Source organism: Parus major, chromosome 1 (assembly GCF_001522545.3).
Source record: "Parus major isolate Abel chromosome 1, Parus_major1.1, whole genome shotgun sequence".
Classification (NCBI taxonomy): domain Eukaryota; kingdom Metazoa; phylum Chordata; class Aves; order Passeriformes; family Paridae; genus Parus; species Parus major.
The window spans coordinates 63,781,535-63,799,340 of NC_031768.1; the positions used below are offsets into that span (position 1 = coordinate 63,781,535).

General features: G+C 41.9%; 2 protein-coding genes and 1 long non-coding RNA gene across 5 annotated transcripts in view; 1 reads left to right on the plus strand and 2 right to left on the minus strand.

The window, feature by feature from the left end:
• Positions 1-467: 467 nt before the first annotated feature.
• STOML3 (stomatin like 3) lies at positions 468-10,602 on the plus strand. Its single transcript, XM_015642014.3, has 7 exons — positions 468-1,524; positions 4,247-4,350; positions 4,965-5,037; positions 6,269-6,351; positions 8,041-8,244; positions 9,259-9,393; positions 9,803-10,602. The coding sequence occupies exons 1-7, from the start codon at positions 1,167-1,169 to the stop codon at positions 10,001-10,003; spliced, it is 1,158 nt and encodes a 385-aa protein (XP_015497500.1). The 5' UTR covers positions 468-1,166; the 3' UTR covers positions 10,004-10,602.
• Positions 6,225-8,048, minus strand: LOC117244544. The gene is made up of 2 exons (XR_004497862.1): positions 7,346-8,048; positions 6,225-6,371 (listed from the first exon to the last, which is right to left on the minus strand). It is a non-coding gene; the product is annotated as an uncharacterized LOC117244544 (long non-coding RNA).
• Positions 10,603-11,844: 1,242 nt separating the features above from the next.
• The window catches only part of LOC107210755 (complement C4-like), a 48,698-nt gene continuing 42,736 nt past the window's right edge, over positions 11,845-17,806 (minus strand). For 2 of the 3 annotated variants that reach the window (XM_033515040.1, XM_015641993.2), the window contains 4 exons: positions 17,627-17,719; positions 16,839-16,922; positions 13,330-13,462; positions 11,845-12,176 (listed from right to left, as the gene is read on the minus strand). In XM_033515040.1, coding sequence (XP_033370931.1) covers positions 12,038-12,176; positions 13,330-13,462; positions 16,839-16,922; positions 17,627-17,719 — 449 coding nt within the window. In that variant the 3' untranslated portion in view covers positions 11,845-12,037. Of the gene's footprint in view, positions 12,177-13,329; positions 13,463-16,838; positions 16,923-17,626; positions 17,720-17,806 lie in introns of those variants that run through there. The other variant, XR_004497856.1, reaches the window with a different exon arrangement.

Consider the following 17,806-nt stretch of genomic DNA (forward strand, 5'->3'; position numbering starts at 1 on the left):
CAAATGATAAGGAAAATGCTACAAATAGCCTAAAATGAATATTGTTACATGTTTGGGAGCATATGCATTTCAATCCTGATTGTTCAAGCTATGCTTATGGCTTTCAGTGGGATTTAAAATGTCATTTTAGGGCTGTTGTTTCCTCTGTGAGACTGAAAAAGGATTCTCTGGGTAACAGTCAGCTTTGAATGACCCATCTGGGGCCAGGGTGATTACTGGCAGGGAGGAAGATTGGGTGAAATGAAGCAAGAGCCAGATCTTCACAGATATTCTAGATAACAGATGCCCACAAAAAACAGTCCTGTAATTAATGCAGCTGTATATCAAACTCCTAAATTACATATAAAAAACACCTCATATTTTATTCAAATAACAAGCAAACAGCCTTGTCCTTTGAGAGAGTTGCCCTCTGCTACTACAGCCTTCAGAAATGGTTTAGTCTGAAATGCTGTGCTTAGTTTGATTGTCAAAATAATTTGTGAAAAATACTCTTGGGGGACAATTTAGGGCTTGGGAGCTGAAATGCTTCTACTGTGGTTTTGAGGTTATCCAGCTCAATAGGACTCAGCCTGTACTGAAGGACAATGTGAAGAAGGGTGTGATGAGGTTTCTACACAGTTTGGAGACCTCACCTGGAGTTTTTGTTTATTTATTATGCTGGTGTTTGAGATCTGAACAGTAGATGAGCCCCAAAACAGCAGAGAAGCAGCAATATCTGCCTTCTGGCTTTATAGCATCATAGGTTAGAAAAGATCTCTTAAGATGGAGTCCAACCATTAACTCAGCATGCTCCATCCACCACTAAACTGCATCCTTATGTGCCACATCTACATGTTCTTTAAATGCCACCAGGGAGGGGGAGCCTACCACTCCTCTGGGTAGCCTGTTCCAGTGTTTGGCAATTCTTCTGGTGAAGTAAGTTTTTCCTCATATGGAATCTAAGCCTCCCCTAGCACAACTTGAGGCCATTTATTACACTGTTGGTTGTTTCTTGATAGAAGAGACTAATCCTCACTTTGCTACAACCTCCTTTCAGGCAGGCGTAGAGAGTGTTAAGATCTCCCCCGAGCCTCATTTTCTTCAGGCTATACCTCAGCTGCTCCTCACAGGACTCACTTTATCTTCCTGTCTTGTTTGTGGGTTTTTCAATCTCTGGTGGCAGATTCATGCAAATTATTTCCAGTTTGTATTTAGTGGGGTCTAAGACCAGCTGGACCAAGTACATCCCAGACAGAGGATGGCCACAGAATACCATCCAGTTACATCAGAGACTTGGTGTAAGACTTGAGAAGACAAGATTTGGTGTTTGTAAACACCCTCTCCTCACCAGCGTAACTAACTCCCAGAAGACTCTTGTACAGGGGATTTCTCCTGTCATCCTGCCTCCCTCTTCAGCATTTTGTGTGAGCCCTGCAGCTTCAAGGTACACTGCTGTCTCATCTGTGAGGGGATCAGAGCTTCCCTCTAAGGGGATGGATCCCCAGAGAGAGAGACCCAAGAAAATGAACACAGAACATCTAATTGGTAAGCTTTGTTTTGTGTGTGCGAGTGGGTCTTTTCTCAGTAATATTAAAAAGGTGCAGAACTAGCCAAACAGAAAACATATGTTTGATCTGCATTTGATGTCCAACATAGACTGGAGATGAAAACTCAGAATCTGCCACTGTAAGTGACAGAGCATGTTGCCTCATGCTGCCCTGCCAGGATCCATCAGCATCTACTTTCTGACCCCATGGACAAAAGACTGATTCAACTATTGATACAATTCTGTATGGAGGGATGGGCTGGAGAAAGAAAAATAGGATCTAGTTAGGGAAGGCAGAAGAATTTTTCGGCCTGTAGTAGAAAGCAGGAAGGTACATGGTGGTTTAAGAGGCTGAGTCTACTCCGTCTTTTTTGTTGCTATAGGAGACTTGGGAGATTTTTGCCCACACTGCAATTTTAATTTGCTTTCCAAATGTGAAACTCACATCATGAGTTTGTTTACCAAGTGTGTTTGTGATGAATCCTAATGAATGTATCAAGAAAAAAATGAAGTGAGTCTTATTCCAGCTCCCTGGAGCTTTTCCACAACTGCTGAGTGATGAGCTCTCACATTTTGAGGTGCATTGCAGCTCCTGCTTTGCTCTGGGCTAGAGCCAAGTGAGGTTTTTGGTGATTATGACTATTATAATCCATATATGGGGATAGCAAACCAAGGTCAGTGATGAATGAAGTTGTGTCTGGTTCTTCCCTATTGTTTTTTTTCTAGATACTTTCATTTGTTGTGTGGTTATATGGTTTGGAACTTCGGGGTAATCAGAGATATCTGTGGTGGTTTGGGGGAGTTCAGAGTTTCATTCAGAGGCATATTTTCATGTTCTCCTTTCCTAATTGTAACCTACATTATTACCTGGTATCAGGAGCTCTAGGACAGTTCTTGTGGAGAAGGATTCAAATGTACTTTTTCAAGTTTCGGATGCATGCTTTTTGCCCACGATGGTTAGGGATGATATCTTGACCCTTAACTCTTCTCAGCTTCTTGAGTATCAGTCTGCTGAGTGTTGGTATTTTTCCCATCTATTCCCTGTCTGTGGGCTGTGTAATTCCCACCAGGCATCTTCACAGTGGGCTCAGGTGGATGGTAGATAATGCTACAACACAAAAATGCTTTTGAGGAGGTTCTTCTAAAACAAATTTGTCACTGGAGAAAAAGATCTTCAGATATTTTCTATAAGCTGGTCATTTATGTGAAATTAAGAGAGAGATTAAAATGTTGAGTTCTTCTGAACAAAACAACCCTTCATGATTAATTTACTCAGATTTCAGATGAAGAATTATGAATGATGCCTGATTTGTGACTATCCTTGATCTTTTTCCACTCACTAAAGGACACTAGACTGCTGGTACTTTAGGTACTTGTCGTAGCCTGACACACCACTAGAATAATGTGAAGTACTCTGTATGGAGAACAGGTAGCTGTGAAAGGGTTAAAGAGTTTCACACTAAGTACTAATAACCCTGTTTTTATACACACAGCCTTAAGGTTTGCACAGTAATTTGCTTAGGGAAGCTCCTCAAATCAATTTTACCACTGATTGCAGAGTGCCTGGTGATACCTGGTAAAACAACCAGGGATTTAAAACTACTGTTTTTTGGGAAGGGTGAGGAGGAAAGCTGGGCTCCCTGGGCACCAGTTCTGTGCCCAGCTCTCAGGGGACCTGAACCCAGGCCCTTCTGAATGCAGAGGTGTTTACATGTGAGTAATTAAATCTGCATCAGGGCCTCAGAAGTAGAGTGGGCAAAGCTGCAGGTAGCCAAGGGCTGGGGGTAACAGCCAGGTGTGCAGCAGCCACTGCCAGCTGGCACAGCCCAACCATGCACAGGCACCCAGGAGAGGGGCAGGGGCTTCAGGAGGCTGTGCAGTGTGTCCTCCTTCTCCAGCATTGCTGGGAATGTTCTAACAAACTTGTCAGTCCTGTTCAGCTGCTCTGCCAGCTTGTGCCTTACAGATCAGGGATCCTCATGCTGGTCCTGACAAGCTGATTTTATTCTCACGCGGTACAAATGGAATTGTTACCTATTTGTCATTTCTCTCTGCATGTGAGATTTATTTAATATCAGAAATTTCCAGTGCTGCCCTACTCCTTAGGAATAACTTACCTTACTACAGTCTTCACTTCAGGCAGTAAAATAATGAAATTAGTTTTATATTTGTTTTATTTCATTAAAATGAAATTTTGGGATGAGTTGAGCTGAACGCACGGAGACAACTGCTTTAAATGTAGAAGCATGCATTTTGACAAGCACTAATTTTGAAGTTTATGGTCCAGTGACTGGACTGGTCCATGAATATTCCTCAAAATATTCATCTAAAGAAAGCAGGAGTTCCCCTCATTTACCTTGTTAATTGTTTCATACAAATTAAACTCTGCCCCACCTGACAGTTTCATACTCATGGTTACTCCACCCATTCATTTATTTCTCCTTCACAGTCCCCAGGTTTGGTAATATCTTTCATTTTCATCTTTTTTCCTATTGCAAAAGGTATTTTCTGAACCTTTTCTAACTTTCTGTGCAGAAGGGCCATGGAGTTCAATGTTTGATTACGTCTTTTATGGTTTTCTTTGAGCGATGGGAGGAAGGAAGAGGGAGTGAGTTTCTGTGGACTTTATGGTCCCATGTGATTGCACTGGGCTAGATGTACATCCCTGGGATAACTCTTCAATTTTACATTCATTGCTCTTCTTCCTTACATTTTTTATAGCTGACAGGCAGGAAGGAATTGGTGTCTGTGGCTGGATCCTGGTTTCCCTTTCATTCCTCCTGGTGCTTATTACCTTTCCCATTTCCATCTGGGCATGTATTAAGGTAAGCTAGCAAGATTTGAGGCACATGAAGAACGCTCTACTATCATTGCTGTTTCTTTCTTACTGATTTGGTTAGACAAGGCACCTCACATTCATGTTTTGGGAATCATAAGGGGTTTTAGCAAAGATGTGCTCTGGAAATGAGATCCACACCAATCACAGAACACAAATGTTCTGTGTTGCTACAGCTTCCTCACTTAATTTCTTACAGTCCCAACATTTACCATCAGTTAAACTTCCAGTTCAACATCAGCTGGATGACAGGCCTTCAGTAGCTGTGATGCACTAAGTGAAGTAGTTTAGATTACCTGAGGTGAGAGCCCCTTTTTCTACAATTCCTCTGAGTGTGCTGGTGATGTTGAGAGAGTTCTGGGGTGTCCTTTTTAGATCACTGTTAATTCTTCCATAAGTGATCTGTTTTGTTTCCAAGGATAGGGGCCGAGTTTTTACAGCAAATCATGAGTCAAGTATATGTGAAGAAAATGATTTGCAGCTTTGTTGCTTCCTACATTATTTGTACTTCCTTCACATTTTAATATGGGTGCCAAAGATTAAAGGACCAGTGAGCGAGAATATAATTAGTTGTAAAATTCTGAATTTAAAATATTTTCCTAGGTTGTCAGAGAGTATGAACGTGCTGTTGTATTTCGTCTGGGACGTATTCTGCCTAAGAAAGCAAAGGGACCAGGTGAATACACACAATTTTACTCTGTTAAAGTCCTCTGGGTTTGTTTATGTTATTACAATGTGCTCAGACAGGGAATTGCAGAGGTTCCATAAAATCCTTCTTCATAGCGTAGAGGGGAATGAGAAGGTCCTCTCTAGTGCAGTTCTTTTACCTGCAGTCTGTTTGTTTTTCTGAACGGAAGATACAGCTACCCTTCTGTCATAGCACAGAAGTTTGAGTACCTTGACACCAGGTATGACTTTGCTGTTGAATAATTTAGACAACAGAGGGTTGGGTTCATGCTGCAACACTGTCAGGGGACTGCAGGGAGGTTCAAATTCAGTGTTCAGGTTTGCCATGGTATTTTTTGAGTGACTATGGCCTCTCTCCTTGCACCTCACTTCCAAAACAGCTTGTTGCTGCCAGCTCCTTAGCTGTCCTCTGCTCTGAAAATGGTAAATGTGTCAGGGCAGGGACACTCAGCAGCTACAATGAGTCTGTAACAGCCCCCTAGGACCAGCTTACAAATCACAAACCAAACCCAGCTACGGGAGGAGTTTGCATTGCTGCAGTTAGCACCGCTGGGCAGTGAAATGGGAAAACTGGAAGTTGAAATAACAGGGAAAAGTTCTGTTCAGGTACTGTCCTTCCTCTTGAATAGCAGTCATGTGGTCCAAAGAGCAGCTAGGCCTGGTACAGGGCTCTTCTGTGTAGCTCTGGGCACCAAAGCAAGGTGCTGAGATTACAATAGAAGATGAGAAGTTTTGTCCAGTCTCCCCCTCCAGTGAAGGAGATTTGTGGGGACTTCTTCACAGGTTTTGTCACATCTTGGGACAATGTTCCTCATGTGGTGCAGGAATCTGGACCTGGGTGATGTATTTCCTGAGGACACGTACTGAACCATACATAGCTTGTGATTTAAAAAGGGAAAATTAAAGTCATGGAAGGAATTTTTGCCAAAAGTCTCATGGCAGACTTCAGACAAGAGTTTCAAGCTGCCCATTTCCAGACCAGAGTCCTAGGTCATTAAACTCTAAAGAGTTCACATTATTTTCAGATATCTGTACTTCCCTCTGCTATTTGAAAATGCAAATCACTGTTGTCATGTCTTGTAAGCAGAAAGACAGCTGCAATGATAAAACAGGGTGTTATCCCCCATCCTATGGTATTTCCATCTGTTTATTTTCTCTAGGCTACATGGAGCTGGATTTCAGTTTCAGAGGTGTTTCATCTAATAATTTTTATTTTTCAGGAATGATCCTTGTACTTCCATGTACAGATACATTTATCAAGGTTGATCTTAGGACAGTTACCTGTAAGATTCCTCCACAAGAGGTAACTTCTCTGGCTGCCATCTAAGACAGGAAGAAAAGATGCAACAGTTTTATGGCACAATCAAAAATAATGCACATTTTGTAATTTTGCCACACTGAGCTACCATATGGAATTTAGCTGCTTTGCTGTATCTTCTGGATTTCAAGCTACTTACAAAACAATTTATTGCCCAAAGAAGTTATGGGTGCTCCAATCCCTGGAAGTGTTCAAGGCCAGGTTGGAGGGGGCTCTGAGCAACCTGGTCTAGGGGAAGGTGTGCCTGGCCATGGGAGGGGGGGGGTGGAACTGAGTGATCTTTAAGGTTCCTTCCAACCCAAACCATTCTATGATTGTCTTAATGAAAATCTGCAGATGCATCATTGCAGGTCAAGCTGGTGTTCAGAAGTGTGATTTCAAAAATAAGGGAAGTGTGAATGAGAGACAGGGAGGACAAGAGAGGAGAGGGCTACAAAATTCCCAGTTGTAAATTAGTGTCCCAATAAAATTGGATCTGACATGGAGCTCCATCATTCAAAAGAGCCATCTACATGTGTCTGAAAAGACAAAATACCCATGGGTAACAAATCCCATTAAATTAACAGGAACTAGCAGACAATCTCCCACAAAACTCAGGTCCAAGCAGGAATGGATGGAGGAAGCAAGATACATCCAAGCAGGATATATCTTCAGGCATTTTGCTGGGAAATTTTGACTGAAAAATTTAATCTGAATAATCAGTTGTTAAGCAATCCTGTTCTGATCAAGTTTTAGTTCTGTGTGGCCTCAGCCCCAGGGCAGAACAATTATTCTGCTTATGGAGTTGGCATTGCTGTCCCCTTCCTTAAACAAAGACCAGAGGGAGAAGATGCAGCTCCAAGACCCTTTGGGTCCTCAGAATTTCCTACTGTATTCCCCAGGAGATGTTTTTTTGTCTATTGCTTTTCTGTAAACAGAAAGAACCTTTTCTAAGACTGCAGGGTGCAGGGGTGTGTGGTGTGAAATGAAAAATGCTTACCCCAAAATGTGAGGCTGGAAGGAAGATGGTTGCAGAACTTGTGTTGTCTAAGACTTAGCAGCTTTTGGCCAGGCTTCTGCAGCAGCTGGCAGGGTTTTTGTGAAGCATTCACTTGCAGCCAAAAGATGCTGAGGAAGGAAATTATAGTGGAGCATCATCAGTTCTCCACTGAGGCAACTGCCCTCTGAAGCACAGGTAGCTTGTCTAAAAAAAGATGACAACTCTTCTATGAATGTTTAAATATTTCTTTCAGTTTCTTCACACAATTCCTTTTTTTTTTTTTAATTTGTTTGTGTTTCTTACAAATACATTGTTTAGGGGAAGTAGCACAGATATTTCAAGCTGCATGAAATGTATAAACTCATTAATAGACCTTTCAACAAGACAGGAAGAGGATAGCCATAATTTATTATTGCAAAAGAAATTAATTCAAATTATGAGATTCACTTACTATTGAAGCAGTTTTTTTAGAGGGTATGTAAAGCATTTTCCCTCCAGTTTAAACTTTGTTGATGCTGAACAGCTCTCTTGAAGTAATTTCTTCAGGGAATGACAAAGAAATCAAAAAAAATTCTTAGTTTCTTTGAATTATCTGTGCCTTTTACTCACTAAGGGTTAAAAAATAATATTCCCCTTCCTAGGCAAAGGATGTGTTGTTGGATCTTTCTGTGACTGTGTGCATTTCTCAAATGCAGATTCTCACAAGAGACGCTGTTACTGCCCAGGTGGATGGGGTGGTGCACTACAGGATCCACAGTGCTGTCAGTGCTGTTGCCAACGTCACTGATGTCCACTCTGCCACCTTGCTCCTGGCACAGACAGCCCTGAGAAATGTTCTGGGTACACAGAGCTTGGCTCAGCTCCTGGCAGGTCGAGAGGAGATTGCACACAGTGTCCAGGTAAACCTTTTGGCACTCAAAATTCACAAGCATGAAAATGTCTTCTGGGGAGTAGCAAATTAGAAATAATCTCTTTTTCTTTACTCAACTACAATAACAAAATTTCCCTTTATTTTTTTTTTTTTTTTTTCCAATTATACATCTCATTGCTTTGAGACAGAAAGAGTTACTCTAAAGGTATTTCTCCAGGCTCTTGTAGAAAAATTTTCTCTCTCAAAAAGCAATTAAAATTCTCAAATTATCCAGTGACTTTAAAAAAATCATCTTAGCCCTTGCACAGAGGCAGCTGCAAGCATGCAGAAAGAGGACTGCTGCTTGGCTGCTTGTGGGAAGCGCTGTCTCGAGCAGACCCTTGATTGAGGCAAGACTTGTATCTCCTGTCACTACAACTAAGTACAAAATGGAGCTGTTGTATGCTTTAAAATGCCATCTGCTTTTTTTTTTTTTCTTTTTTTTGGCAGCCAAGGAGAGAAAAACCAACACCCAATTTGCTAATTTCAGTCAGAGACAAGGCATAGTCAGATGAAAGAGAGAATACCCTCTGCAGCCAGGAGAGTGGCCATGGGCAGAGACAGGACCATGGTGGTGGTGTGGCTTGCAGGAGTGCCCAGGAGCTGGAGCACAGATGAGTGTGCCAGTGCTGCAGGGCTGTCCTCTGTCTCACCCATATTTTTACCATGTACTTTTACCAGTACATTTACCATGCTCTGCTGTTTAAGGAAGTTGCTCTAGTGAATCTTTGTGAAAAGGAGAAGTTTAGTAAGTGCCCACCTAAGGAAAGGATGGGGATCATAATTTAGGAGGCAGGAGACACTGGTTTTGACCAGCAAGTGTTTCCTGAGGCTGTTTCCTGTGGTACCCACTGTGCACACACCATGCTGGGTGCTGGTGCTCCTGGAGCATCCCTCCTTCTGCTGTGCAGGTGTGCCCTGTCCTTCTGTCCAAGCAGGGTACACCACATGGCTTTCTCCCTGCCAGCACTGTTATGCTCTTCCTGTGTTGTTTGTCCCCAAGGCTACCCTTGGCAGTGCCACGGAGCAGTGGGGAGTCAAAGTGGGCCGTGTGGAGATCAAAGACATCCAGATCCCTGTGGCCATGCAGAGGGCAATGGCAGCTGAAGCAGAGGCTGCTCGAGAGACAAAAGCTAAGGTGAGACCCATGACAGAGTCCACCTCCAGGCTTTCATTTCCTCATCATAGAACCACTGAATTGTTTAGGATGGACAAGACCTCCCAGATCACCAAATCTAACTCTTAAACCCAACTCTGCTGAGTCCACCACTAAACCATGTCCCTGAGCACCACATCTACATACCCTATAAATGACCACCAGCATTAGTGACTTCACCACTTCCCTGGACATCCTCTTCCAATGCTTGACAACCTAATTTTTCTCCTAGTATCTGGTGTGAACCTCCCCTGGGGCAACTTAAAGGCTATTTCCTCTTGTCCTGTAGTTCCAGGAGTCCAAGCTAGTTTGTTTTCTCTCCATTAAAAAGCTGGATTTTCACCACTATGGGCATCATTTCCACTCCATTTCCGTTTCTGTTCCTTTGCAGGTTGTGGCAGCTGAAGGAGAAATGAATGCTTCCAAAGCTCTCCAGAAGGCCTCCATGGTGCTGTCTGAGTCTCCAGCAGCTCTACCGCTGCGTTACCTGCAAACGTTGACAGCTGTGGCAGCACAGAATAATTCCACCATTGTCTTCCCTCTCCCTATAAATATGTCTGGAGGTTTGGGGCAGAAAAGTACAGGGGGATAGAGAATGTTCTATGCTAGCTCCTAGGCCAGAGATATTTAAAGGTTTTCCTAGGAAGCAAGGGGGTCCTGATTGGCAGAGTTAGAGTAAAAGCATGTTTGGGTCCTCTGTCCCCAAAATAAGAGTAAAGTAAGTATAATAATCATGCACAGCTCCCACGTTGAGACTGCATTTGCAAAGTTTAGACACCAAGCAGTTCCAGCTTAGACTCTCCTGGAAGAAAATATATAAAATGGACATTAGACCTAATATAAAATTTTAATGATGTTTTCACCACACTTTACAGAGTTTTGAGTGTTGCAATTATTTGATGATTTGTCTGCTAGGCAAGAACCTCTGAGTTGTTGATGTACTCCACACAGCAAAAGGGTCAGATGTTATTTAACTCAAGCCCTGTGGAGTGGAAAGGAAGGATTTGGCTCTAAAACTTAGAGGTATTCTTTCATAAATATTGGCATAATTACTGGGTAATGGGTATGTCAGTGGAACAGCCTATTCTTTATCTTACATTAATAGAAATTAATACTTGCTTTATTGACTTCAGCTGTATTTTGCCATATCACTGACTTTTATATAATCTATGTAATAAAGTAAAGAGAATGTATGACCAGGCATTAAAATCACATTTCATAAATGTGAGAGCTGGGGCAAACCTCAAAGTCATCTGTCAATTTAAGTGTCTGTCTTACACCCTCAGAAGGTTTCTTTGCATATGCCATGAAGTTACATATGCAGCTTTTCCTGAAATGAGCCTTCCCTACCCTCCATCCATGCAGTTCTTGACAGCTGAGAGGAAGATGTTGCTGATATTCAGGTTCAGCTGATGCTAAATTTGACTTTGCAGCCTTCAGAGATAACTGTTCAGTTCACAGTTCAGGCACACAGCAATGAACTGTAATCTGTGAATCTGAAATTAATTGTGATGGATCTGTTTTGGTAGGTGCTGATGGAGTGTAATGTTTTGGCCACGTGAGCACCACTGTTGCCCTTTCTAGCAGTAGGGTCCTTTGACTCCAAATTAACCATCCCAGTACTGACCTACTCCTTATCATGTCATTGACAAAGGCCCTTCTTATTTTACCACAGTGTAGCACAAGCAGTCCAGGTGGCAAATGTTTGTGCTCAGTCACTGCTGGCACAAACAGTGCTATGAGCATCTGAGGATGGTGACCTACCCACTTCTTCTCTGCTTCAGACATGACTGCCAAATGGCATTTTGCTGGCAAGCTAAAGAAGAGAAAAACTGGTAGTTGAAAATCATCAGCTTATCTGTGTTACAAAAACATTTTCCACAGACTTTTCCTTATCCTGAGAAAAGAGCAATTTTGAGTTAAAACCCTAGAAAAAGAAAATCTTGAAAGACATGTGGCTACAGAGTGCAGTTAAAAGCAATTCTGTGCCCTCAGAGATCTCCCAGCCTAAGAAGCCTGTGGAAGGCTCCCAAGTCCAGCACAGGACATGCTCAGTGTACCACTTCCAGTTCCATCTTTAGAAGTGTATGGAATCCAGCCATGGATTGGTCATGGGGTCAGCAGGACTCACAATTACAACCAGAAACCAGCTGATGTGTTGAAGCATGAGTGTTAGTATCTCTTCTCTTTGAGCAGCAGTGTAATACAGGTAAGCACATGAACACCCAATTTTCTTTTTGACCCACAAAAATGTCTTGGCCTTTTTTCAAATAATTTTTTTTCTTGCCCAGGGCTGCAGGAATTAATCAGGCAATGCACAATGTGTTTTTCTTTTGACTCTCTGCAGGATAATTCCACTGTTGTATAATATCTCAAGGAGACAAAAACTTCTGCTCTCTCTTCCCCAGTGTCAGGTACAATAAACACAATAACTAGTAGAGGAACTGCATTTTTCTTGTATTACCCACATACACATCCACAAGAGAATACACTAATCAGTGAAACAGCAATGCAAGCAGCCCTGCAATGTTCCAGGTGCCACTGGGATGCACAGGCTTTGCAGGAGGAATTCTGGCAGAAGGCAAGCTGCAGTCCCACAGAGAGATGTGGAAGTCAGAGCCATCTTTCAGACATGGCACAGGCTGTCAGAGGTGCTCAGGAAGTCCTGCAGGTGGGCACAGCTCTGCCGGCGCAGAGTGCTGCGGCACTCACTGTCCTCTGGAATTTTCTCCACCCAGGCTTGTGCATCAAGTAAGTATTGCATCCTGAGTGAAGATGGGACAGGTAAAGGTTAGTGGTTATTCCTGACATGGAGCCATGGGAGAGCGTAATCCCTGAGCTGCTGCATCCCTCCACAGAGGCATCTGAAATCAAGAGTTATACTGGCCAAGAAACTTGCCTGAAACTTGCTTTCACCAGCAGGTTAACTGAGCTTTGAGCAAAGTCTGGGAAGCGTCAGTGCCAAGCTGGGACAGACCTAGCTGAGTATGTCAGGTAAACTTGGGCCAAGTTTCTGTCAGAGTTTCCAAAATGACACAAAAGACCCAAGTGCACACCTGTGGGACAGTGAGGGGAAGTTGAGTTCCAACAGAGTATCCCAAAATGTTTCATAATTTTCTGTGATGAGAAACTTCCAGTAACTTCCAGTATTTCATGCCTGAACTGGAGAAGACTTTGGAGATTGAACCTCTGCCAGGACACCTCAGTCTAACAGGCTTCTTTAGAAGCAGGCCACCGACCTAGGCACTCACTTTGGTGTCATATAGAGATTGGAATGGAACTTTTTAAGGTTTTAGGAAGTGGTGCTCACAGTTTGATGGAGATGTCCTCCCTAGAAGCTTTTAGAGGCATTACCTTTCCCCAGTTTTGTGCAGAGAAATGAAACATTTAGGATGTCTTCCGCCCTGAATATTTGATAGTGTCATACTAAATTCCTAATCCGATAAATTCCCTTTTTTCATTAGTGTGACAGTGAGAAATGAGAAGACTATGCTACTCGCATGCATGAGGTAACAGCAACCTTGGGGGAGCTGCTCTTAGTCATGGTCCCACACATTTCTTCTGCAAACACTGGAGCTGTTTAAGGTATCTGCAGTAGATTGACTGGGTAGCTTTTCCCATTCTCCTTTTCCAGCTGTGATTTTTTAACCCAGGGCAGCCAGGGCCAGATTTGATTCTGGGAAGTCTGGGAACCACAGATCTATGAGCCAATAGATTTGACTGGCTTGTTTCTTCCGCACATCTCCCCTTTTGCGTATGGAGTGGAACACTCTGCATTTTAGTAAATGCAGCAGAATCAGTCCCTGAGAAATTTGGTGCTGCCTTTTCTTTCTGGAGGTATTCTAATGGATTGAGCATCCTCTGGGTTTATGCTCCACGATAGCAGCTGCTGCTGCCCAGAGACCATTTTGCACTTACTTCTTGTTGCAATCAACTGTTTGCCCATCTCTGCCCATGAGGAGGTACCGTTTGCCAGGGACAATGTTTAAGTTGCACATGGAGCGAGACAGGAACTGTCGGTGCTCGCCCACTTGGATGCTTTCATCCGCAGCTGTGGGACAAGAAGAGAAAACCCCATGAAACCCTTTTCTAACAAAGGGAAGAACTGCAGCCCACTGGACACAACTCCCCTTGATCATTTGCCCCAGTGCTAAGCCAAGGTAATATTTCACTTGGGAACTGGGGCTTGACATGTGAATAAATGGGGCTGTGCTGTGGTAGGATATATTTCCTTTAGTAAGCAAGCCACTTTTGCCTCACAGCTGGTTGTCCTGCCCTTTTCAGTAGTTATTGAAGGAAATGTTTTCCTACAGACCTGAGGACCTTATGATAGGTTCTCAGGTCTATCCAGACCTTATGGAGTTTGCTTAAATCTCAGAGATGAAAGAAAAGCCAAGGAAAATAGAAAACATGCTATCTTCCATTTCAGAATGTTCAGGTTCAGGGTGGGCTTAAAAGCTAAACTAAATTCAAACATTTTGAGGCTCAACAAATGCAGCAGTCAGTATCAAAATCTCACTCTCCTTAGTACACCTGACCTGAGCGTTACTGATGCAGCCTTTATGCTATTCCCTCTGAATCTGATACACAGGACAATCTCCTGGTGATCTCAATATTAAAGTAACTTAGAAGATTCTGGTCTGGATTCTGGCCCAGTTCATTCATTCAGAATTGCACTGCCCACTATAGAAGTGGGTATCCAAGGCAGATGAGGTGGCTGCTCAGCTATTACAATGACATGATAGCTTAAAAGGTGTTTATTCATCTGACCAATCTCAGCCTGTGAGGACACTATGTTGCTTAACTAGAACAACAGTTTTCAAAGTCCATTTGAACAACAACAAAAAAAAAAAAAAAGCAAATAACAGCAATATTCTAATTTCTTACTCTCTTTCTAACTATAATTTGAAATTTCCTGAAGAAATTCAATATTAAAACAGTTTAAATTACAGGTCAATTATACCACAGTCACATTTTTATCAGTTAACAGAATCTCATGCAGCATCTGCTCTAATGAAAGACTAGTCCTCAAAATCCTAAAAGTAGAATAAAAAACTGAAGTAGAATTTTCTAACATTAATTAGATTTCAGAGAATTTGACATAGACTGCTAATCTGTGAAACCTAGCTTTAAGAACCTTATCTATCACCTAGTTAAAACTTGCATCAGTTTAATATATGTTACTTAAGTTACATCTGCACATCCTGTAGGTTTTCTGATATATCCCAAGAGCTTTTTGCTGTTCCTATGCTACATGGTGTCCTGAATTTTCATTTGTTCATGGATTGCAGAGATGGGTCAGAACCACTTGAGAAAATGATGATGTTATGCCTCATTGAGGTTGAATTACCAAGGTGTTTTTCGGTTCATATGCTTCACAAATGGCCTAATACAACTCAGACAGGGGGATCATACATAAGCATTTGAGTCATTACCTTAAATGGTTATTATGTAATTTTCAATTTTAAATCTCCAATTTAAAAAAAAAAAAAAAAACAATTTAAATTTAATGTTTCAAAGCATCCAAGCAGAATTTAAGGAAACAATTACTTCAAGTTTTGTAACGTGTAATGTGAAATAATGTTTAAAAAGGACCAGGGGAGGGAAAGAAGAGGAAAGGAAAAGATTCTGTGTTACTTGGCATGGGCTATACTGTTCCCCTAAAGGACTTCTGGAGGACTCCTAAGACAGCATAAATATTTGCCATCCAGAACATATACACTAATTGCATCAATAACCAAATTAATCTGAGAAGCACACACCTGCAAGATTCTCTTTTGCTGACTCCCAAACACAAATAAGTATTTCCATCTGTCTCTGAACCAACCCCTCACTTCAAAGATTGTTAGGGAAATAATTATAGGGTTCAGGGAATGAGATTTTACCCTACTAATTCTTATCTAAACTTGGTGATGGCAACACAGGCCAACCTCACTCAAAAGAGCCACAGAGAATACAAGAGATAATAACACCAGATAATAACATCAGACACAGGCTGATTTGAGTTTTTCTTCATTCTTATTTCCTAGCTTTTTCTTCATCCTCATATGGCTTCATGCCTCCTGCCAGCCTTTGCCAAGCCTGCTGAAAGCTTCCTGATGCTCAGAAGGTGCATCTGACAGCCCAAACCAAAAAGAATTATCAAGATATCCTTTCCCTTCTACTTCACATTCAAAGGATGTTTCAGCTACCAAAACCCAAAATCTTTCCAGTGCTTTCCTGCAAGTTGTGAGTACAAATGCATTTGGACCCAGAGCCCTAAAGCCTTTAAATCCTATAGGTATTTTCAATAAAGAAATAAAACTTTCCATCAGGATACCATAATCTCAGTATTTTGACCACTGGGTACATTATCGTTTCCTTCCACATGGAAAAGCCTGGGTATTTCAGATGCTCTCTGGCTTCAGGAAGCATGGACCTTATTTTCTTACAGGAACACTGGGCACAGATCACGAGCTGTGTGCCATAACGTACTGTGTGACATTGCCAGGCCCCTTGGCAAAGACTGATGGAGTGAATTAATTATTCTGTTCCAGAGAAGGAAGACTTCAAAACCTTTGAAGTTCCTTTTTAAAGGCAATCTCTGGCTGCCAAACTCAAAACTGGTGACCACATGATATCACAGCAGCTGAGGTCTGACAGTGTCATCTGACAGCTTCCCCAGAAATTACTCTGAAGAGTATCCATGCTCTCTGATGCTGCTGATTAAGTTCACTTGGGGGCAGCTGTGATGGCAGGCATGAAAAAGGACATTGTCTACAAGCTGTGTAAATCTTTACACTGCACCTAACAACAAAGAAGCCTTTCTATTTCTTTCTATAACTCTAGCAAAGTTATTAAATTGAATTTCTAGAAGATTTCCTGCCTTCACTGACCTCAGGTAAGTCACTGTGGACAACTCTTAGCCTGTTCCACAAGGATTGCAATTGCTTAATAATTAGCTGAGTAATAAGCACTTCAAATCTTCATTTAGTATCAGAACAGAGGTCAGTGGATATGCTTACACAAGAAAAAATAAGGATCTGTTAACAGTTCATAAAATGAAATAGTTAATTCAGAAGACATAATATCCACACTATGCATATTTCTTGAGGGGTTTATCTTAGACTAGCTCCAGTAACCATGGACTCTATGAGTCTAGAACTTGCCTTCTGGTTTATCTTCATCAGAATGATTGAAGCTCATGTGCTCTGGGATTGCACAATGTGAACCAAGAAAACTCCCCTGGGGCTGAACTGAACAGTGAGGCAGCTGCATCAAACAAGCCTTGCAATAAATAAGCCTTCTTGAAAGCCTACTGTAGAAATATACCTGATCCTACTTTTCCAAGGCAGAAGAAGGCATCTGCATGGCTCATGCTGGTTAATATTTAGTCATCCTAGTTTTTCTAAAGGTGAGTAAAAGGAGTCAAACCTTTTGATACTTACATGTTTTAAGGATTTTGTGGATTTTGGCCTCATAGTAATCAAAAACATTCTTGTTTGTGCTGTTGAGGATCTCCACTTCGTATACTGCAAAAGACAGCAGCTCCGTGATGCCAGATGGCAACATAAAAATACATCCAAAGACTGAATAATAGGTGTGCTTTTACCAAGTGTCTGAACACAAGCCAGTGTACCATCTATTCACAAATCACTGAGTTAATAATCAACAGCCTCTGAATTTGTATTCCTTTCTTTGTATTTTTTCAAGGAAGCTCCTCTGTGGTTAGGTTTTCACTCTTTTTCCTGTCCTTCTGTTAGCATCTATCTTACCAATGGTCCCCAACCAGTTTTCCTACAGTAGTTTATCCAACTTTTTATCCAAAGAAGTGGCCAGAAAGGCAAATTAACAAAGAGAAAAATATTCATCTAGCTCTGCAGAAGGAGCTACTGAACTATGGCATGCCGTGGAAACCCTATGATTTATTTACATCCTGTAACATGAGCGATGTAGGTGTTTTTGGTACTGCACCATGGGTTTTTTTCTAAACCCTGTAATATCATGTGCACCCCTCTTTCCCCCAGCATCCTGCTGCATCTTTCCAAGGCTTTTGTTTTCCACCTCACTGCCCTGATGACTACAATTGCTCATGCCTTTGTTTATTTCTCCTCAGCCTCTCAGCCACATATGGAAACCCTACTCAATTCAGGAGAGGTCTGGGCACATAAAACTACAAGTTTCTACTTATTAAAATGAGTGATGCTGAAATCAACAGTTGTTTTTCATGCCTTACCATAATCTGCAGTTGGTTGGTAGCAGACAAAACTAACACGTGTGGTTTCTGTTAGCGTTTTACTGAAAGTTGATTTTTGTCTTGGGCAGGGACCTGGAGGGAAGAAAATAAGTCATACACCCTACAGGCATGGATATGTAGACAGATGTAGTTTACACATCCAAATTCACACAACAGTAT